Source organism: Amia ocellicauda, chromosome 16 (assembly GCF_036373705.1).
Source record: "Amia ocellicauda isolate fAmiCal2 chromosome 16, fAmiCal2.hap1, whole genome shotgun sequence".
NCBI classification, from domain to species: domain Eukaryota; kingdom Metazoa; phylum Chordata; class Actinopteri; order Amiiformes; family Amiidae; genus Amia; species Amia ocellicauda.
The window spans coordinates 23,732,613-23,756,323 of NC_089865.1; the positions used below are offsets into that span (position 1 = coordinate 23,732,613).

General features: G+C 40.3%; 2 protein-coding genes across 7 annotated transcripts in view; one reads left to right on the top strand and one right to left on the bottom strand.

Annotated features, from left to right (window-relative positions):
• nbeal1 (neurobeachin-like 1) overlaps positions 1-5,085 on the top strand; it is a 125,880-nt gene extending 120,795 nt beyond the window's left edge. For all 4 annotated transcript variants that reach the window (XM_066687875.1, XM_066687876.1, XM_066687874.1 and 1 more), the window contains one exon: positions 592-5,085. In XM_066687875.1, the coding sequence (XP_066543972.1) occupies positions 592-693 (102 nt within the window). In that variant the 3' untranslated portion in view covers positions 694-5,085. The remainder of the gene's footprint in view (positions 1-591) is intronic.
• A 588-nt stretch (positions 5,086-5,673) lies between these two features.
• LOC136711552 (alpha-aspartyl dipeptidase) lies at positions 5,674-20,484 on the bottom strand. 3 transcript variants are annotated; one of them, XM_066687878.1, is made up of 8 exons: positions 20,297-20,482; positions 19,343-19,431; positions 17,149-17,223; positions 9,464-9,543; positions 7,553-7,726; positions 6,621-6,680; positions 6,181-6,263; positions 5,674-5,857 (listed from the first exon to the last, which is right to left on the bottom strand). In XM_066687878.1, the coding sequence occupies exons 1-8, from the start codon at positions 20,389-20,391 to the stop codon at positions 5,788-5,790; spliced, it is 726 nt and encodes a 241-aa protein (XP_066543975.1). In that variant the 5' UTR covers positions 20,392-20,482; the 3' UTR covers positions 5,674-5,787. The 3 variants fall into 3 exon arrangements, with proteins under 3 accessions (XP_066543975.1, XP_066543977.1, XP_066543976.1); XM_066687880.1 differs by lacking the exon at positions 17,149-17,223 and having other exon boundaries at positions 20,297-20,484; XM_066687879.1 differs by lacking the exon at positions 6,621-6,680 and having other exon boundaries at positions 20,297-20,483.
• Between the last annotated feature and the right edge of the window lie 3,227 nt (positions 20,485-23,711).

Below are 23,711 nucleotides of genomic sequence, written 5' to 3' on the forward strand. Positions count from 1 at the left end.
TTATTATTTCCTGCAATATTTGTTGCCAAAACCACAAATGTAGATCAGCCATGGTTGAAACCATAGCAGGTGTGGGACGTGAAATGAATTCCGAGTTTAGAGAGGTTTAGTAAAGCATAGTAACCTGTGAAATATCACGGCAAAGCAAAGGACACACATGGTGCTGTATGGGGACAAAACAGGAATGAAGGTACTGTGGAAATGGTTGGTGAGGGGAGGGGCAGACACAGAAGGTGTTGATTGATGTTTTTAAATGAAAAAATTGTAAAAATAAGACAGATGCTATTGACGCTGATGCATCACAATCCGAATCGGTCCATGTCCTTCTCAGTGGATTTGCTTTTAGGTTTCAACTTAAGTGTAAGATAAGTGTGTAAAGTGTAGGACGTCCATAAGGTGTTTATCTTATTGATTACCATTCAGACCTACCTACCTATAGTGCACTATTCTTCGACCTTTGTTTTGCCTTTTCCCCTGTCAGGAGTAAACTGGTCGGGTAATATCAACCTCCAGTCCATTAACCAGTCCTTTTTCACCTTTTATCCCTTGCTTTGCCGCCTCCTCCTCCTCCTCTCCTAACGCTTCAAACAGATGCGCTCTGGGCAGATCACCCGAAAGCTCTGGGGGTCCAGCAAGCGGCTGACACAGATCTCATCTGGAGAGACTGAATATAACACCCAAGATCAGAAATGATGCATGATGGGAAAACCCAAACCCAATCACCACCCTGCTCTCAAGTTGATTCCTACAGTCTCATTGGCTTCTTCCTCTGTAATCAGTATGTTTACCCAATCAACATGATTTGTTCTTATACATTTTTTAAATAACTGATACTTCTATATAATTTGACTCTTTACAGATTTAAGTGTGTGCGTGTTGACAAGGAAATTATGCAAATTCTCCTTCCAATCAAGTAGGTTTTTCAGTTCTGAGGTTTTGTGTGGTTTAATGACGTCAAAAACTACCGGCACTGAGAGGGTATTTCTGTCTCAACTGCCAGATAACAAAAAGAAAAGGCTTTCCTGCGGCCAAGCTGTGCACAGCTCTCTGTCAGCACTTTTAACAGCTACGTTTCTTTATTTTGGGCTTTTTTGTTTCTCAGTGAGGCCTTACTTGCCTTGATATTGAAGCTTCCTTTCAGGTCTCGAGTCCGAGGCAATCCTCCAATCTGCTCACTCACTTGCTGTCCACACAAAGAAGAAAACGGTTGAAGTTGAGGTACAGGGACACAAACACTAGAGGCCAAATGTTACAAAGCAGAAACTGCTGTACATATATTGTTATTAATATCTTGATGGGCCTGAACAGATCATTGATTCCTCTTTAAAAATCCACAATAGACCCTGCTGAACAAACTCTCCCAAAGGTGGAATGGCCTTCCAGTTTGTCCAGCTAGGAATACTAGAAAACTGTATCTCATCTAGTAATTCACCTTTGAACTATCTTGGATTCTCTGAACAGAACAAAGATTTTCAATGTATCTGAACAAGGAATTGGGTGTATGTGGGCACAGAGGGATATTAATAATCCATGGAATAGAGAGAAGAACCAATGTCTTTCTTCCCCAGTCAGTCTTTACAGCATTTTTGGCTTTCAAAATTGTAGTTTATATATATAAATCTATAGTTTTGATGGGAAAACAGAGAATGTAATAATTTAAGTCAATTTGTTTAAGTGGGTTTAGCCCCCACTAGGAGAATGTGAGGGAGACCTTTACTTTAGTGTTGCCACTAAAGCAGCATCAGACTCAACAGTGCAGGTCTGAAGAATAACCCAGTATTCAAATCAAAAGTGGGAGCTGTGACACCACCAAAACAAAATACAAAATTAGGTTGTCTGTGAAAGAGGGTGGGCAGGAGGACAAAGAAACTGTGAATTAAGAATGCTAGAATAAAGTAAAAGGACACTATTATTTCTTCCAGGAATATTTTTGACAGTACTGGATTTCTCATGATGAGGAAAGATACATGATACATGGGCTGACATTCCCATGAACAGAATGAACCCCAGTAAATAAACACACACACACATATATATATATATATATATATATACATAAAGAAACCCTTGAAACATGCTTTGTCAGAGCCCTCACAAAAAATAACTGAAAAGGCAAGTCTATCAATAAATAAGAAATCAAATTCTGCCGCTAAATACAAGCAGAAAAATAGGACAATAAACTGACAACACCAAGTTGTTACTAAAGCCATACATTTCTGAGGTGTAGGCATTTGTTTCCTGTAAATGTTCTGCATCGCTGGGCAAATTTCACTGTTTTAATATGTAGGTGTGACATGTACTTTAAAAGTGCCGGAGACTACAGTCCTTAAAGGACACCGTTGTTTTTTAGACCTACAGCAAAGATCGAACTATGCAGTGAGAACTAAAAGTGGAAGATGTGGCATCATTTATATCATACATATCATGATGATTGTCCAATTCCAATCAGAATTCCTCCAATTATGGATTTATTTAAATGACTATTTTCAAAATGTGGTTATATTTAAAAGATTATGCTGCATGTGATTGTGATTTTAGTTGGGCAAAACATGTTCATAAATGTTTTAAAGAGTTGTTTGCAATTTAAGTAGAGCCCAGACATGACTGTATTTCTTGTATAAACCCCTGTCCTGTTTGTTATAACCCTTTTATCAAAAAACTAAAAACATGCATCTTGCATCATTGTGGTCTACCTGATAGATGTGTTCTATTTTTACAATGGCAGGAATGTTGATATATGAAGTCGATGCACTTTTTTCAAGTCTTGTTTAAAATATTTGAAAAGTACTTCTGCAGGACTAGGCATTCTTTTTTTTGTCTTGAAAGGCGATCGTGAGAATTTTGAACTCATACAACTTATTTTCTTAAATTGATTAATAGTTTTTGCAAAAAGGTTTTTTAAATTATAATCTGGGATTCTTCATCATCACGGCTACACATAAGAGGAATATTCCTCTGAAACCTGAGGCAATAAAACTAAATGAACACTTTATTGATAACTATTATTTCAACACTACATTTAAGGAGAGGAAGCACTACTAGTCTGTAGCTAGAATAAACTGCACCTGTAGCTATTATGTTGGATGTTAGCTCAACTATGGACCAACATGCCATTACTGACATCTTACCTTACTCTTTTACTTGAAAGATTCTGTTTAGCTCTTCCCTGTTTTTAGCTCTCCTATTAATGTGTGTAAAGAAGTTACTCCAGACCACATGGCAATGGGGATACAATCTGTAAGCTGTTTAAAATGTAGCCAATTTGGGGATCAAATTCAGTCAGTGAAAAAAGGGCTTCAAAAAGACTCTAGGGTAACACAGCAATACAGTTTGATTCACCTGAAAGTTACTTTAACAAAACATTTTCATCCATTCATTTACAATCTGAACACTGACAGTCTATTGAATTTCTCTTCATGTTTGTATTTGTTATGTATTTTGTGTATAAATGCAGTATCTAACTTATTTTGTCAGACATGCCTTGGTAAAATGTTTAACAATTTGTAAGTACTGGACTGTTTCTCTGAAATAGCTAGTGGTAATTTCTATACTTTTTAGTGTCTGTCTTGATATCTTTTACTTTGTTAAATTATTATGTTTGTTTTCAACAAAACAAAAAAAACTTCACCCTCAGTTCAAATGATTTCTCTTCACAAATTTGATTAATTAGTAAAGGGTTCATATAGGAATGTATTGTTTTCCACTAAAAAACACAAGCCAAAAAAAGTACTATTTTTGCGCATCATTGAATAAATTGTGTAATTGTATTGTGTAATGATAAAACTGAATTGTATAAGCCAAACTTTTAACCTTAAAGAATTTTAAAATGTTATTTTGTACAGTGTGTAATAAGACTTGTTTTGGAGTATTTTGTGTTTCTTGCCTTCTGTGCAATATTCTCCTTGGTGCTTGGGAAGTGTGCAGTTAAAAGATTGTTAATTCAAAGTCTGAACAACTACGTCTATTCAAGGATTTCAACTAGGCTATAAGTGTAGGAGTTATGATGTTCCTTCTCATTTTGAGTTTTTTTTGTCTTCCACTAGATGGCACTTCAATCCAATACAAACTAAGGGGGAATTTTGTAGCACAAACAAATCTTCTGTTAGAATAATCATTTATAATTTCCTAATCCAAAACAATTTGGATAGGAAATGCTCTCTAAAATTATATATTTTTTAAATCAAAATGCATGAACCCATTAAAATGATAGTCTATTAAAATGTTGCTTTTTCTTTCTATAAATGTTAGAACCAATAAAATCAATACAACTTGACAGCATAAAGCTGAATGGCCAAGAGATAATTATTCATTTCAGTGAACCAAGAACCCCCTGCCTACGTCTATAAAATGTGTTGGATTGTGGCCCTCGAGGATTAGACTTCGAAGAACTCTGTGTGGAATTGGACATGCGATTTGACCGTGATTAAACATGTATGATGTCAAACCACTGCATGCCTTAGTAAGTCTCTCCTCACTACAGAGATAGGAGTAATTGGGACTAGGACTTGGCCAACCACATCCTGAAAATCACCTTTTCTGCAGCAGGATGATATTTCAGGTTTGGGAAAATTGCAAGGTTAGAGAAACATTTTAAAAACTATATATTTAATGTTTGTTTGATGTTACCACTGGACAGGGGTGATTGAAAATCAAACCAAGGGAGTGCCTTTCCATGTTCAAATCCAGTCTAGTGTTAAGTGACAATGCATTGTGCACTATGCGTTTTCCATATTGAAATGCCTGCACATATATTGAGCCAATCTGTGAAATGATTTTGGAAATTGCCATTTGGTTGGGCACAATCGGAGAAATATATTTTATACAGAAACAATTCAAACTTTGTGACTAATCTAAAAATGCTAACTCTAACTTTTTATGAAATCAATGTCTGTATATCTGTCAGTTGTTATATATGTACAGCATGATTTTTCTTTGACTTTTTTTTTCTTTTGCACTTTCCCGGTACTATAGATTGTAAGTGGTTTTAATGTTCTCATGACTTGTATATGAAAATGTAATTTGCTTTGTATACACAAAAAGTGCATAATGGAACTTAAGCCAGTAAAGTTAAATGGGATGAATACATTCAGAAGTCTGGTTTTGCTTTGTTTTGCTCCATTGGATTGGAGATTTCCTAGTTTCAATTATTGATTTAATTGAATTGTTTATTGTATCCCTTCCTGTCTTATTCTCCTGGTTTAACTATATGTAAGTTTCAATGTTCACAATTTTTCTGACATACCTTATATGCAGTCTTGTTCCATTATAACATCTAGACTTTAGAAAAGCAGGTATGACCATAACAAACCACTCGACACTTTGTAGAAGCAGACTGACACCAGTTTACTGGATTATGGGGAGGCGGGTTTCTCCATTTAGTGTGACAGCTTTTGAAATGCTGTCATATCCATTTGATTTCTGCACAATTAAATGCCATCAACCTTACACTATGTCCTTGCATCACTTTATATACACAGTGGAATAGGAGAGTCATCTTCTCACTCTTCCTGGTCCTTACCTTGTTACATGGATAAAGTGCGGTAAGCTTTCGGCAGGTGCAAATCCAAAATATAGTTCACCTTCTGTATGATAGGTGTGGTTTGCTCTGTTACGTCATACCTAGTTATTAATTGTTTGAAGGACATATTGAATAAGCACGAAAAACAAAGCCTGTAAAAGTCACAATTTTATTCACTGATTCAGTTTGTAGAAATAAAACATACAGAGGTCTGGACTGCCAGCTTGAGTTGGTTTCTATTGATGCGTCTCCAGATGAAGACCTGTGTTTTAATGACAGCTCTGCGTCAGGAGGAAGCTGAAATCCGTCCCGGGCTCGTGCTCGGTTGGTGGCTTCCTCCTGAAAATGGGAATATTAATGAGTATGAATTGTGGCGTAGCTCAACAGGGTGATGTTCTCTAAGGATGGATAATTGTTTGATGAAGAAATGTCTGCTCCTTCAGAGACTGATCTTCTACTTGATGGACTCTCCTGCTTCCCTGACACCTCACAATTTAACCTTTCAGAGTCTTTTGTGATTTGATCTAAGGAAGACCTATAAAATCTGCTGAATTGGGATTTTAAAAAGGCAATGTAAAGGGCCCGTTTAAAAATAATAATAATGGCCCGTTTAGGAAGTTGAAAAGGCTGTTGAAAAAGCTGACATGAAGTTGGTCCTATACCTTACAAAGAGACGTGCCTTGGTTGTGCCCAAGAGAGTTGCTTTGTTTCCTTCCACAAGCAGCATTGAGCCTTCTCTTAAGCCCTGGAAATACCAAATACAGAAATTGCACGTTAGCAATCCACACTTTGTTAGCAATCACAATTTGGGACCAATCAATTCAGCTGAGCACTATGGGAAGATGACAGCACTGTGGGGACGAACACAGGTCACTGTTGTATGACCAGCTGAGGAAACCCTGGCTGTCCCTGTTCTTTCACTGATGACTAGGTTTGTTTAATATCCCAGAGGAGGATCTGAAGCAGCAGAGCCCACACGATAGTTGTCGTTTCCCTCCATTAAATGATAAATGCTTATTAAAAAGCTGTCTTCCCCTGATCGCCGGTCTGCTGAACCTTTTCTTTTCTGCTGTCTTGACAATAAAGATTTAGCAGCACTTACCAGCACGATGGGAGTGTCGGGCTCCTCGTGGTACTGTGCAATGCGCTGCTCACGAGTCTCCTTCAGACAGAGGGACAGAATCACTCGACACGCTCACACAAGGCTGCCAACTGGGAGCCAACATCGGTCAAAAGGTCATGAAAATAAATGGCGGGATAGTGTGCTCGCGTAAAAGGAAATAACAGAAAGCTTCCGGAACACTGCAGAAGACCATTTGATTCAGTAAATTCTAAACGCATAATTAAAACCCAGTTTCCAGCCCCAGCACTTCCACTAGCTCACAGTTACCCTGAGCATTTGACTCCTTTATAGTCTAGAATAGATTATAGGGCCCAACCTGTGCTCTGAATTGAGGCATGTACTGGTTGAGCCACTCAGGAGCTCAACTATTCAATGATTCACTACTACTCATCCCAGATGCAGCCTTGTTTTCATGATCTACAAGCACAATCTGGTCATGTATGGATTACAATGCTGACTGTTTGACATGTGAAAAGGTCTAGTATTGATCAGCAACTATATTGAACTTTTCCAAATGAATTAATTTTGGCTGTGTGTGTCTGCCTTTCTCCCAGAGTACTGACAAGGCTATAGCAGACAGAGACACTCCGTTCTCAAAACATTTGATTTCCTTGGCCTTGACATTTTCAGAGGATGAGTTAAACATGGTCACATTGATACAAAAAACTTCCTGTTGTTTATGGGAGTTTTGAAACCCTGGCCTCATCAGGGTGGCAATGCAGTTGAAGTGTTGATGGTAGTCCAGGCCTTCCCATCTAAACCAATGCTGAAAGTCGTCCACAAGGTCACAGAAGTGGTGAGGTGGAATTGTAACAAAGAATATTACATATCTACTCATTAACTATATTGTTGATTATTTAGTAGCCAATATAATCTTTTAGACTTGCATATTAATCAGTATTGATACTCACGCCCATGTGCCTGTTGTTCGCATCTGCATCCAGATAGTGCGGGTTGATGTTAAAGGGCACCAAGCCGATGGCCTTGAGGGAAGGGGGGTAGACGATGGGCATGTCATTGGTTGTGTTGATGCTGGCGGTCGACACGTTTGTTCCTGCGCTTGATCCCATATAGGGAACTCCATCCTGCAAAACAAAGTCATCGAACTTTCTGTGAGTGGCGTCATATTGTAGATTTCTTGTACGGTGTGAATATGGGATTGTGGGGTACTGGGGTCCACGTGTTTTGAGTGGTGAGATGAATTATATATTTATTTAGAAGTAATTGAATGTGAATGCGTAAGGATGAATGAAGGTATTTATATATTATCTTTCAAGCGATCTATCTATACAGTGGGGGAAAAAAGTATTTGATCCCCTGCTGATTTTGTACGTTTGCCCACTGAAAAAGAAATGATCAGTCTATAATTTTAATGGTAGGTGTAATTTAACAGTAATTTTGTCCCACTCCTCTTTGCAGATCCTTTCCAAGTCATTAAGGTTTCGAGGGTGACGTTTGGCAACTCGAACCTTCAGCTCCCTCCACAGATTTTCTATGGGATTAAGGTCTGGAGACTGGCTAGGCCACTCCAGGACCTTAATGTGCTTCTTCTTGAGCCACTCCTTTGTTGCCTTGGCTGTGTGTTTTGGGTCATTGTCATGCTGGAATACCCATCCACGACCCATTTTCAATGCCCTGGCTGAGGGAAGGAGGTTCTCACCCAAGATTTGACGGTACATGGCCCCGTCCATCGTCCCTTTGATGCGGTGCAGATGTGCTGTCCCCTTAGCTGAAAAACACCCCCAAAGCATAATGTTTCCACCTCCATGTTTGATGGTGGGGATGGTGTTCTTGGGGTCATTCCTCCTCCTCCAAATACGGCGAGTTGAGCTCGATTTTGGTCTCATCTGACCACAACACTTTCACCCAGTTCTCCTCTGAATCATTCAGATGTTCATTGGCAAATTTCAGATGGGCCTGTACATGTACTTTCTTGAGCAGGGGAACCTTGCGGGCGCTGCAGGATTTCAGTCCTTCACGGCGTAGTGTGTTACCAATTGTTTTCTTGGTGACTATGGTCCCAGCTGCCTTGAGATCATTAACAAGATCCTCCCGTGTAGTTCTGGGCTGATCCCTCACCGTTCTCATGATCATTGAAACTCCACGAGGTGAGATCTGACATGGAGCCCCAGACCGAGGGAGACTGACAGTTATTTTGTGTTTCTTCCATTTGCGAATAATCGCACCAACTGTTGTCACCTTCTCACCAAGCTGCTTGGTGATGGTCTTGTAGCCCATTCCAGCCTTGTGTAGGTCTACAATCTTGTCCCTGACAACCTTGGACAGCTCTTTAGTCTTGGCCGTGTTGGAGAGTTTGGAATCTGATTGATTGATTGCTTCTGTGGACAGGTGTCTTTTATACAGGTAACGAGCTGAGATTAGGAGCACTCCCTTTAAGAGAGTGCTCCTAATCTCAGCTCGTTACCTGTATAAAAGACACCTGGGAGCCAGAAATCTTGCTGATTGATAGGGGATCAAATACTTATTTCCCTCATTAACATGCAAATCAATTTATAACTTTTTTGAAATGCGTTTTTCTGGATTTTCTTGCTGTTATTCTGTCTCTCACTGTTAAAATACACCTACCATTAAAATTATAGACTGATCCTTTCTTTGTCAGTGGGCAAACGTACAAAATCAGCAGGGGATCAAATACTTTTTTCCCTCACTGTATATCTCTATGATTAATGTGCATTAGTCTATACATGGTAGAAGTTTCTAGGATATATATTTACTAAGGGCAGCACAAACAAAGTTCCTTGAGTGGAAAAAGTAAGGGGAATAGCATTATAATGAGTCAATATAGCCCCAGTGCCACTTACCTCGATCACTCTCCGCCTTATTTCCACAAGCAGATTTTGGTCGTACAAGGTTTTCAAAAGCCGAAAGGTGTTGCCACCGCCTGTAGATCAAAGATTTACATGACAAATTCAAGACTTTCTATTAGGGCTGGGAGATATATCGAGTTTTTATGATATACTTGATGTATTATTTTGGGGCGAAATTCGCGAGTATCAGGTTTTTGTCATTGTTATGAAAATGTATAGCTGCAGAACTGAAAACCATGGAATTTGGGAGGAGTAACATTTTTTTTTTATGCAGCCAATCACTTTGCAGGAAATGCTTTTCAATCTTCGTGGCCAATCACTTGCAGAAGACACTTATCAGTAATTTTTTATTCAGCCAATCGCCTTCTTCATTTATAAAAGTAAGGTGGGAGAAGGAATGAAGAGAAGGAAGCAAATGTGTGTCGGTGGTGTGTTATTATCGAATAATTTGTGTTGATGTTAGTAAATGAGTAGTTTTGAGGTCCTTAATCAGGAGATGCAACTGCTTATAAAGTTGCATGTTTATTTTACAAAGAGACAGGTGCGTGGAATTACAATCTTGACTGTTACACTCTCGCTATATTAAGATGTTTTAAAAGCAATGGAAGTGAATGAATGAAATAATACACTTATTAAATGTCTAAATTACACACTAAGAACATAAGCGAATACATACATACATACATACAGTGAGGGAAAAAAGTATTTGATCCCCTGCTGATTTTGTACATTTGCCCACTGACAAAGAAATGATCAGTCTATAATTTTAATGGTAGGTGTATTTTAACAGTGAGAGACAGAATAACAACAAAAAAATCCAGAAAAAGGGAGTGCTCCTAATCTCAGCTCGTTACCTGTATAAAAGACACCTGTCCACAGAAGTAATCAATCAATCAGATTCCAAACTCTCCCTCATGGCCAAGACCAAAGAGCTGTCCAAGGATGTCAGGGACAAGATTGTAGACCTACACAAGGCTGGAATGGGCTACAAGACCATCGCCAAGCAGCTTGGTGAGAAGGTGACAACAGTTGGTGCGATTATTCGCAAATGGAAGAAACACAAAATAACTGTCAGTATCCCTTGGTCTGTGGCTCCATGCAAGATCTCACCTCATGGAGTTTCAATGATCATGAGAACGGTGAGGAATCAGCCCAGAACTACACGGGAGGATCTTGTTAATGATCTCAAGGCAGCTGGGAACATAGTCACCAAGAAAACAATTGGTAACACACTACGCTGTGAAGGACTGAAATCCTGCAGCGCCCGCAAGGCCCCCCTGCTCAAGAAAGTACATGTACAGGCCCGTCTGAAGTTTGGCAATGAACATCTGAATGATTCAGAGGAGAACTGGGTGAAAGTGTTGTGGTCAGATGAGACCAAAATCGAGCTCAACTCGCCGTATTTGGAGGAGGAGGAATGACCCCAAGAACACCATCCCCACCATCAAACATGGAGGTGGAAACATTATGCTTTGGGGGTGTTTTTCAGCTAAGGGGACAGCACAACTGCACCGCATCAAAGGGACGATGGACGGGGCCATGTACCATCAAATCATGGGTGAGAACCTCCTTCCCTTCTCCTGGGTCGTGGATGGGTATTCCAGCATGAAAATGACCCAAAACACACAGCCAAGGCATCAAAGGAGTTGCTCAAGAAGAAGTACATTAAGGTCCTGGAGTGGGCTAGCCAGTCTCCAGACCTTAATCCCATAGAAAATCTGTGGAGGGAGCTGAAGGTTCGAGTTGCCAAACGTCAGCCTCGAAACCTTAATGACTTGGAGAGGATCTGCAAAGAGGAGTGGGACAAAATCCCTCCTGAGATGTGTACAAACCTGGTGGCCAACTACAAGAAACGTCTGACCTCTGTGATTGCCAACAAGGGTTTTGCCTAAGTACTAAGTTGAAGGGGTCAAATACTTATTTCCCTAATGAACATGCAAATCAATTTATAACTTTTTTGAAATGCATTTTTCTGGATTTTTTTGTTGTTATTCTGTCTCTCACTGTTAAAATACACCTACCATTAAAATTATAGACTGATCATTTCTTTGTCAGTGGGCAAACGTACAAAATCAGCAGGGGATCAAATACTTTTTTCCCCCACTGTACATACATACACACATACAGGGTTTCACGCAGTGCTATTCAAGCTAACCCTAACTAACACACAATGTTGCCACAATGTTGTAGCAAAATTGTGTTTTAGCTGGGAAGCGGTACCCCTGGCCAAACGTGTGTGAGCGAAAACAATAACCAAAAGAAACTTTAAAGCACAAGCGCACATCTCCTTCTCCCTTTCCCTCCCCTCCCTCCCCACTCAACCCACTCCCTCCCCACTCAACCCACTCCCTCTGTCACCTTCCACCGTAATCTCCGCTCCCCCTCCCCCTCCACTCTCTTACCTTCCATTGACTGTTTTTCCCATCTATCTGTCAACTGTGCTACCTCCTCTTTGTTCTCCTCCCTCACCTCCTCCCTTGATTCTCTCTTTCCTCTCACGTCTCGTCCTGCCCATCCCTCCTCTCTTCAGCCTTGGCTCTCTTCCCAAACTAGTTTGCGTGCCGCAGAACAGAAGTGGAAAAGGACCAAACTCCCAGCTGACCTCGAACTCTACCGCTCTTTACTGTTGTAGCATAAGGTACACTTATACATTACAGTTAAAGAAGTGAATTTAAGTACCACCTTATCAAGAATCCTAGAATCTTGTAGAACTCAATTTCTGAAATAATTGGACACAGACACCAATTCCAAAGATGTAAATTCTCCAATTTATTAAAAACAAAGATAAAATGTAGCACTACACTAGTTATACAAAAAGGGAAAAACTAATTTAAATTCACTCAAGATCAACAAATCACTTCCGTGACCAAATCAAAGAACATGGAATCGCATATGATAACACACACAACGTTACACAAAATTACAAACACATCGACTACAATACCGGTTAGTAAGACGAAGCTGATTCACTCATTAGTATTATTAGTCGAACATTAAATAACTAATGCAGGTTAGTATTTATGTCAAACAAACTTCTCGTTATATATATCAGTCTCATTTACGTTTGGTTGCTGAGATTCTATCATTGCTTTTTACCACAATTCTCCCTAATTGATTACTGTTCAATGATTAAGGATAGGCAGGTCCACCTATAATCTAGTGTCTATTAATGTGTGTCAATTTCAGACTAAACAGTTAAAGAGATTTTATTTCTAAAATTGTCAAACAAAACAGTTTAATGCAGCACTCATTTATATTTAAGAAAATACTAAATGATATTACACATTCTAAAGTTTATGACTCACAGAATAACATTTCTAATTAATTTCTCAAATGTCATGAATAATAAACTCCAAACTGTTAAACTTATCTGAACTTCGTCGCAGAGAGGCCTCTCTGTCTTCGGGCTCAAATAAAAACACACGGCATGAGGTCTGTGTGGTTTGGAACAAAGGCAGTCTGGTTCGGCTTTGTCCAATAACTTCCACTTCAGTCTATGCTCCAAACAGATTTTCCACTGGTTTGAAGGCTCCAAGGGTGTGCACAGGATGTCTTCTTGGCAAGCAGGGTTTTCCACCGTAGTTACTTGAAGACAAAGTCTTTGAGGAAAACAGGGCAGGGCCCTGTTAGTTTCCAAGGGTCAAGTTTCTTAAGACTCAATAGCTATTTAAATGACTGAACACTTCTGTATTACAGTCGACTTAGTCAATTGTCCAGCTGCATACACTCCACTGATCAGGTGGGCACAGGCGGGCAGGCGCAGGTTCTAAAGTTCTTTACTTAGTAAAGTTCTTTAAAGAATTCTTCATACGGCTCAATCTCCTTCTCCCAGTTAAACTCTTCTGTTGCCGGCAAAGACTTGGTTGGTTTCCGGTTCCGGTTCTGACAACAGAGCTACAAGTTGAGTTGTAGCAGCGAGTTACCGGTTCAGGTGAGAAAGCGAGAAAGTGCTGTGCGTTGCCTATTTATGGCTGATAGAGCATAGATGATTGGTTCTTGAGTTTGCAAGACTGGATTTCGGTTTCAGACCCCAGTCTCCTATTGGAGGAGGCTCGATTTATGCCTGATGTCAATCCATGCCATCTTTTGGAAATGCCGGTTGGCTTGGGTTCGTAGCTCTGTTTCGGGATTTCAGATCTCGCCCGCTTCAAAGGGTTTTATGACCTCCAAAACATATTCCCCAGACATTTTCACAGCAGGGATTCCAAGCCATTTGGCCCATTGTAGGTGAACCAACTCCCTAAACTGTCATTTTGACATAGAACAGTTCATGGGCTGATGAGCTCAGGAATTCTGGTAATGGTAACTTTGGGGGAGAAGTCTTCTTTAGATCAGAGCTCCAGCTCAGGGCTAGAATGCTTTTATCAAAATACACATCCCCCCTCTTAACGCTACACTGTCTACATTCTCCTCCTCACTCACCTCAGCCAAGAAATCTTACTTCCAATCACTCTTCGAATCCACTGTCAACAACCCCCACAAACTCTACTCCACCTTCTCCTCCCTCCTGGAACCCCTCCCCCTCCTCCTCCCTCATCTCTCACTGCTGATGATTTTGCCTCCTTCTTCTCCTCCAAGATTGCAGACATCCGCAGGCTCTTCAACAGTCCCCCCTGCCCTCCCATCACACCCAAACCTCCCACCGACCAAGCTTCCTTTTCTTCATTCTCACCTCTCGGACTCTAGCGTTTCTGCTCTCCTCCTATGTCACAAACCTACAACGTGTGCCCTGGACCCTCTCCCTTCTCGCCTCCTCCAAGCGACTGCTCCTGATCTACTCCCCTTCATCTCCTCCCTCCTCAACTCCTCTCTGGCTGATTCCCCTCTGCATTTAAACAAGCTGCTATCATCCCACTCGAAACCAACCCTTGACACCACCTCTCCTCAGAACTACCGCCCTGTCTCCCTACTCCCCTTCCTCTCAAAGACTCTCGAGCGGGCAGTCCACCATCAGCTCTCTGACTTTCTGTTCCATCATTCACTCCTTGATCCTCTGCAATCCGGCTTCCGCACAGCTCACTCCACTGAGACGGCTCTCCTGGCAGTCACTGACTCCCTCAGCTTTGCTCGGGCGGCCTCCCTCTCCTCAGTCCTCATCATCCTTGATCTCTCCACAGCATTTGACACTGTCAATCACTCCATCCTCCTCTCCTGCCTCGCTGACCTTGGAATCTCTGGGACTGCTCTCACCTGGTTGTCCTCCTACCTCAGCGACTGGACCTACCAAGTGACATGGCGAGGTTCCTCATCCACCCCCCAGCCTCTCCTCACAGGCGTACCCCAAGGCTCCGTCCTGGGCCCCCTCCTGTTCTCTCTCTACATTCGCCCCTGGGCTCCCTCATCGAATCCCATGGTTTCTCCTACCACTTCTATGCTGATGATGCCCAGTTCTTCCTGTCTTTTCCCTCTTCTGACCATCTCATCCCCTCTCGCATCTCTTCTCGTTTGTCTGCTATCTCCACCTGGATGCACTCACACCACCTCAAACTCAACCTCTCCAAATCGGATCTCCTGTTTTTCCCCCACTCTTCCTCACGTTCTGCTGATCTCTCCATCTCGATCCCCTTGGAATCCACCACACTCTCTCCTTCTTCCTCGGCTAAAAATCTAGAAGTCACCCTTGATCCTGTGCTCTCCTACACCCAGTACATCACCACGCTGACACGCACCTGTAGATTCTTCCTGAGCAACATACACCAAATCCGTCCCTCCCTCACCGACTACTCGACTCAGCTGCTTGTCCAGTCACTGGTCCTCTCCCGCCTGGACTACTGCAACTCCCTCCTGGCCGGCCTGCCTGCAACTACTACCTGCCCACTCCAGCTCATCCAGAACTCTGCGGGTCATCTGGTATTCTCTCTGTTGTGATTCGCACACGCTACTCCACTGCTCCGCTCCCTCCAATGGCTCCCAATACCGCCACGCGTTCAGTTAAAGACATTGACCCTCACCTACCGCTGTCTCAACTAACTCTGCCTTCTCTCCACTCCCCTTCCTCCAGAGCCCGCTCCTTCTCATCCCTGGCCCCTAAATGGTGGAACGATCTTCCCACCGAAGTCAAAACAGCAGAGTCCTTGACCTCCTTCTGGCGCTTGCTCAAGACACATCTTTTCAGACAGTCTTTTTAATATTAGTCCTTTTAATCCCTGTTAGATAGCACTTCATAGCATTTTATCATGCTTCCTGCATTATTGATTGATTTTCCTCCTTGCTTCCTTTCCCGTAACCCTTGACTATACCTTAGATCTTGACGGCACATAGCTTTACTTTCCAGGATGTATGTCCGCACTTACCTTAACTGTATAAATTGGAAGTTGTATAATGTATTATATCTTGAATTGCTTTGTTTAATGTAAATTTGAATTTGTAATGTTTGATGCCTTGTACTTAACTGTATTTTTGCACTTTGTATTGCACTTATGTCACCTGGATAAGGGCATCTGCAAAAAAATGAAAATAATAATAATAATAATAATGTTCCGCCCCACCGTTGTCGCCAGGCTAAACCTGATTTGCAAGCACCCCCGACAATATACAATCACATCCCCCACCCCCCACTAATTTAGATTGATATAATTTGTATAAAATTAAAGAATAATAACGTTGGTTTGCATTTTCATAAATTGGAAAGCAATATAAACAAATACAGAATGTTTCATTTTATTTTTATTAAGATGCTCAAGTGGTACACAAGTTTTTTTTATTTTTTATTATTATAATAATAACTATTTTGTATTGTCACATTATACAGTGCTGTACTGGTAAGCAGAATCGAAACGTGACCGTGAAGATTCAGGTAGATTTCAGGTACAGCATATGTGTTGCGTGATTACTATTACTTGTGTTAATATTGTTATGTGACAGTAAATAATACTGTGTATATGCATATATATATATCCCATAACAACAGCAACACAAGTAATAGTAATCACGCAACACATGCGCTGTAATGTGTTACATTCTGTTGGGTCTTCATGAAGTCTATTTGGCAGGCTTGAATGTATTCCGTGGTTTTTCGTAAAAATGTAGTTTGACAGTCAGTATTTCTTATTTTGCGCATGGTTTATACAGGCATAATAGGCATTTTTGTATTGTTATTATTTTATTTATTTAATATAGAACTACTCAGGTGTTTAATGTAAGTCAGGTAAAACAAAAATCATATTTACTATGATAGCCTGCATGTGGTATTTATAAGTTTTGCATATTTAATGATTAAAGAAAGACTTGTAGTTTGAATGTCTTTGGTCTTATTTTATAGCTTGATTGGAGAAAACAAGAAATATATATATACTTCCAAACTTCTAAAAATATCGAGATATTACTTTTTAAGACATATCACCCAGCCCTACTTTCTACTGATAAATGATTCATTACTGATGCACATCTGACCTGTCAAAAACATAATATAAATATAATATAAAATAATAAATAAATAAGTAATAATAAAATAGGACACCTTTCCTTACACACAGAAAATCTAAATTAAGAGCAACCAATCGAACCTCTAAAGCTCTCTCCCTGGGATCCATGAACAAACCTCTGGCCTTCATTCTTTTTTCAGTAAGTTGGAACTGCGAAAACAAGGTGAGCCAAATACCTTGCCTCTGCTTTGAACTCTGCTTTGCCATGCTTTTAATGCTGTTTGTTAACTGTCAGCAAGAAAGACGCAAACGTACCAATGAAGATGCCTTGTGCTTTTCTCACGGCATCCACTGGATCCGGGTCTTCGTGAATACTGTCAATGTGGTAACCTTCAGAAGACATGAGTTTAGAATTACTATACAACACTAGACTACAAAGGGAAAATGTCACTTGTTTAAGCAAATGCAACTGAAGACAAAATTGAGGTACGTGTTCTGGGAACATTTTAAGTAAAGATGATTAGAGTCCAATGAGGTTGAAATCCAATGGCGTCCATCCATTTATGTCTAAGTTCTGATGCAAAGTCAGCAATTGACCATTGTGGTCAACATCTGAGGTATTCAATGTATTAATTTATATCAGGGGTGGAGAACCTTTTTCCTATAAAGGGCCATTCGAGTATTCACAAATGTATTCACGGGCCACAACCTTAATTAATACACCTACATCAAAACATTAATACAGATGAAACTTACATTCTAATGCAAGAACAATTCACTTTTTTCTAAACGCACACACTGCAGTCAAAACATAAATAACTATATAGCCTACAATAAGCAAAAAGCTCAAAAAACGGCATACAATAAGATAATGAAACAAGTGTAAACGTAAATATTGGAATAATGCTCAAAAGCAATATTTTATAGTTCAAAAATAACTATTGCATTTATCAAAACATAATTGTACACTAAAGTAAACATTTTCAACACTGTGTAAACTTTGTTTTCAACATACAAAGCTACAGTGAATAAAATCAGTGTATTTCAATAAACTATTTACTATATATTTAGCCTGCATACCTGACAGCTCAGGACAGTCCACACAGGACATGTTTCTGCACTTTCCCTGCATGAGCTCGTACCTCACACTGCATTTTGACAGCCCTCTCCAGATGAACACTTTTACTCCACGAATATATAGCATCGCAATAAATGCTGCTCCACTGATAATGTCCAGGAATCATTATTTTGCATGCGATGTGCATACGGTATTGCACTCTCTACTATGTGCAGTAGCAATCACGTATTGATAAGTAGAGTAAAAGCACTCGGTGCCATTTGGACCTGGCTTATCACTCGCTATGTTTTCACAGCACTGGCACAAACCCACGAATGATCTGCCATTCCCAGTATCACTGATGCCCCTGAATCAGTCATGTTCATATACACGGCATGTCCAAAACGCGCTCTCTCCAATCTCCGTTATTATTATTATTATTATTATTATTATTATTATTATTATTATTTCTTGGCAGACGCCCTTATCCAGTGCGACTTCCAACATAATGCAAAAATACAGTAAGTATAAGGAAGGCATCAATCATTACAAATTCAATTTAACTAAAACATAGCAATTCAAAATACATTTTACAAATTCCAATTTACAATTTAAACAAGTACAGTAAGTGAGGTCCTACATCCTGGACGGTGAAAGCTAAGTGCTGTCAAGATGTAGGGTCACAGTCAGGGGTTATGGGAAAGGGAGCAAGGAGGAAAACAATCAAGAACGCAAGAAGTCTGTCTATTTGCGGGTAATCACTGTGTCCACTCAATCTGACTACAGCTGAAGAAAACACCTGTAATACTGTACAATGCGTGTATTTTTCAAGCATATGAAAGCCTGTAGATAGGTAGAGATCGCCATTTGAGCGCCAGACTGACTCTATTGTAAAGGGCAGGCAGGATTATGCGTTATATTTGAGTTATTATGTATTTTAATGACCGGTGAAAATAACTCGATTTTGGCTATTCTAGGTAAATGTGTTTATAACTTATTTATTTTCGTGTTTATGCAGTTAAAACGCAGTAGAGATGTTTATTACATAAGCTCGGCGCTTCTAGTGTTAAGTGTATGTCACAGAAATTATTTTTCCCAAATTGACTCTAGGACCGGAGCAAACAGCCTCAGGGGCCGCATACGGCCCGGAGGCCGGATGCTCCCCACCTCTGATTTATATACTAGTGTTCTTAACATAGTCGTTGAAACAAATTAAATATTTTAATGATCTGATACTTAGACACTTTGTATTATTGTTATGCACAAGCTAGTCCATATAAAGCAGTGTAACAGCCATTACAAATTATTTATTTGTAGTTATAATAAACATGAATGGGTAAAACTAAAGATACCATATGAAGTTGAAAGAAAACTTAAAACCATATATTTCAATTAAATAAAAAAAGTCTAATTAAATAATCCTTAAAAAAGGATGAAATGGTGAAACCTTACCCAAACTCTGAAATTTCTGTCTCGCAGTTTTGGCATATCCATCTCTATCATGTAGGGCATAAGGGATGAATAAAATCCGTTTAACTTGCCTGCAAGAAGGAAAAGTCCGAATTTAAAAAGGTTACGTGCATAAATAGTTGTATATGCTTTAACTAGATCTCGTTTTTTTTTTTTTTTTTTTAGCAAAACGAGGGTCGTCCTAAAACCTGCCCGGAGGCGCCCGGTGGCACTAGGTGACGACCAGAGATCAAAGACAATAACTTTATTTTTATTTAAGTCCAGCAAAACATGATTAAGTCAGGAGATCAGAAGACATGATCAAGGACATATCAAGGCGATTTACAATACAAAGCAGTCACATCCCAGCTAACACAATTACGTTGCCACAACGTTATGGCAACATTGTGTGTTAGCAGGGATTTACACTGTACTTAAATGTAGTCTGACAATACAATATGCAATGAAAGCCCGTATAGTATTGGAATAAAAACATTATTATTATTATTATTATTATTATTATTATTATTATTATTAGTAGTAGTAGTAGTAGTAGTAGTAATACCCTGTGCTGTTGCATATAGAAGGCTGTGATCGGCGCTTACGTGCGCCTCCGGGCAGGTTTTAGGACCACCGGCAAAAGGATGCACAAATAGTGAGCTCTCTCCAAATCAAAACTAGTATTGTCTCCCGGGAACTGGGTCACATGGTTCTGCTCCACAGTATCATTTTTGTTGTTGAATACTGCACGTAAGAAACTTAATGTAGAACTGTCTCATTAATATTTCCGATATATATATAGGAAATATTAATGAGACAATATATCTCTTCTACTGTGCTGGCAGCTTAAAGAGAACAGCACAGAGACATGCGCACTGCAGTATCAGACCAGCACCACTTTCTTGGGTCAGCAGTTTACATTCAAGTTTACTGTATATTTGGAAGTGATCAACCTACTCTCCAAAAAACTCTTGAATTTGTTGCTGACAATGATCCAGATATCCTCCGCCATAGAGAGTGGAGTTAGAGACCAAGAGCAATCTTCTTTTCATGGTTTCAACAATTTCCTCCGGTGGAGATCCTGGCTCTGAGGAATTCTGTGTCCTGGAACTGCAATAACGCTGATGATGAGGAACTCAAAGAAATATACAGGTTAAAGTTCAGGCAGCTGTCCAAAGAGCGCCTGTTTGGAAAGCGCTCTGCTGAAGTTGTACATTTGTAAGATAACGCTGAAGACTTTGCGCCAGTCAAGTGTCTTTGATCTGTCCTCCACAACAGCACTAGACGAGCAGATTTTAACATTTTGGTTGGTTTTGTTTGTAATTGTTTTTTAAAAGATGTAAATACATTCACTTTAGCATTGGGACATTGAAGAAGTGATCTTTTACGTGTTCGTATTACGTTACTTACTGCAGCGTTGTGTGTTAGCAGGGTTATACGTACTTTTTAAATGTTCAGGGAAGCATGTGATCACACTGAAATGTGGTAATGTTTGTGTATAAAATAAAACATTGTACGTACATCCACAGTTATTAAAGTTTAATGCTGCAATTTTAACACACGTGACTGGCCCATTAGACGACATTCTCAGTTATTTTCTTCTGACCTGGATTTTCGGATCATTCAGCCTCATCTTTCTGATCATGATGTACCTAATCCAACAAAGATCTGTTGCAACACAAAGGAGAGAGAACCTCTGATAAACACCTACTTGCATTTCTTTGTTCAAGTAAATGACAAAATGAGACATTTACAGTTTTGTAAGCACCAATGATGATTACAGATAAATTAGGGACTAGGGGGTACTGGATGGGGCTCCCTCTCCAGATCCAACCCAGGTGCGTGGCTTAATTGTGTGCCACTAAAAGTGAAAATAAATCAAAGTAATACAAGTTAAACTGATTATATGGCAATGCAGCATGCAACCAAAAAGAAATGGAAAGTATCGGTATATTGCTTGTGCCAAAACTCATGCAGTATGTAATGAACATAAGAACATAAGAAAGTTTACAATCGAGAGGAGGCCATTCGACCCATTGTGCTCGTTTGGTGTCCATTAACAACTGAGTGATCCAAGGATCCTATCCAGTCTATTTTTAAATATTCCCAAATTTTCAGCTTCACCCACATCGCTGGGGAGTTTGTTCCAGATTGTGACAACTCTCTGTGTGAAGACGTGTCTCCTGTTTTCTGTTTTAACATTATTTTGTTCATAAATGTAGTGGAGTAAAATAATAATAAATACTTAGGTAAAGTACAAATACTTGAAAAACGTACTTAAGTACAGGAACAAAGTATTTGTACTTCGTTACTTTACACCCCTGCTATTCACCACAAACTCCTTCAGGTGGTGTGAGGCTGTGCTTTTCTCTTCACCTGTGGTCACCACATTTCAATGACCACCGAAGCACACTGGTCACTAGCAAACTCCCAGATTACATTGCACGTTTCAATGTTGCGTTTCTTGTTGAGTGTATCACAACTGAACAGACCAGATCAGTGGCAGATGCCAGCTCCAAATCTGTGGCCTGTAGATGATTGGATGCTTTCCAGCATAGTAACATGCAGAACAAACTGTCCATTAATCAATCCAATCAGTGATTTTGCTTCGGTTGCCCTATGAGCATTTGACTGGTCGCTCACATCTGCTAGAGTCGCTGAAATAGCAGGGAGAACTCTTTTTATTGCCCACAGTGTAGAATATTGGCAGGCCCATCGTGTGTCTGATAATCTTTTCAGTTCCACTACCCATTTGGTAGGCTCAAGTTTTTGCTGCTTCTCGACAAACAGTTTGTGAATAACAGACCTGGAAAAAAAGTTGTAGAGCATCTGCACTACTGAAAAACATTATGCGACTGGTTTCACATTATGCACACAGTCAACTAAAACCAAGTTTAGTCTGTGTGCATAGCAATGGATGTAAAGAGCATGTGGCACTTCTTGGCGAATTCTTTCCTGGACACCGTTGTTGCACCCATACATAAGTTATGCCCCATTGGCACTGGGCAATGCATGTGTTTTTGTCTATGTATACTTAGCCAACGTCTGTTTAACTGACTCAAGTAAAGACTGTGCATCTACAGTGGGGGGAAAAAGTATTTGATCCCCTGCTGATTTTGTATGTTTGCCCACTGACAAAGAAATGATCAGTCTATAATTTTAATGGTAGGTGTATTTTAGCAGGGAGAGACAGAATAACAACAAAAAAATCCAGAAAAATGCATTTCAAAAAAGTTATAAATTGATTTGCATGTTAATGAGGGAAATAAGTATTTGACCCCTTCGACTTAGTACTTGGTGGCAAAACCCTTGTTGGCAATCACAGAGGTCAGACGTTTCTTGTAGTTGGCCACCAGGTTTGCACACATCTCAGGAGGGATTTTGTCCCACTCCTCTTTGCAGATCCTCTCCAAGTCATTAAGGTTTCGAGGCTAGGCCACTCCAGGACCTTAATGTGCTTCTTCTTGAGCCACTTGTTGTCTTGTTGCCTTGGCTGTGTGTTTTGGGTCATTGTCATGCTGGAATACCCATCCACGACCCATTTTCAATGCCCTGGCTGAGGGAAGGAGATTCTCACCCAAGATTTGACGGTACATGGCCCCGTCCATCGTCCCTTTGATGTGGTGCAGTTGTCCTGTCCCCTTAGCAGAAAAACACCCCCAAAGCATAATGTTTCCACCTCCATGTTTGACGGTGGGGATGGTGTTCTTGGGGTCATAGGCAGCATTCCTCCTCCTCCAAACGCGGCGAGTTGAGTTGATGCCGAAGAGCTCGATTTTGGTCTCATCTGACCACAACACTTTCACCCAGTTCTCCTCTGAATCATTCAGATGTTGGCAAACTTCAGACGGGCCTGTACATGTGCTTTCTTGAGCAGGGGGACCTTGCGGGTGCTGCAGGATTTCAGTCCTTCATGGCGTAGTGTGTTACCAATTGTTTTCTTGGTGACTATGGTCCCAGCTGCCTTGAGATCATTAACAAGATCCTCCCGTGTAGTTCTGGGCTGATTCCTTATCGTTCTCATGATCATTGAAACTCCACAAGGGGAGATCTTGCATGGAGCCCCAGACCGAGGGAGACTGACAGTTATTTTGTGTTTCTTCCATTTGCGAATAATCGCACCAACTGTTGTCACCTTCTCACCAAGCTGCTTGGCGATGGTCTTGTAGCCCATTCCAGCCTTGTGTAGGTCTACAATCTTGTCCCTGACATCCTTGGACAGCTCTTTGGTCTTGGCCATGGTGGAGAGTTTGGAATCTGATTGATTGATTGCTTCTGTGGACAGGTGTCTTTTATACAGGTAACGAGCTGAGATTAGGAGCACTCCCTTTAAGAGAGTGCTCCTAATCTCAGCTCGTTACCTGTATAAAAT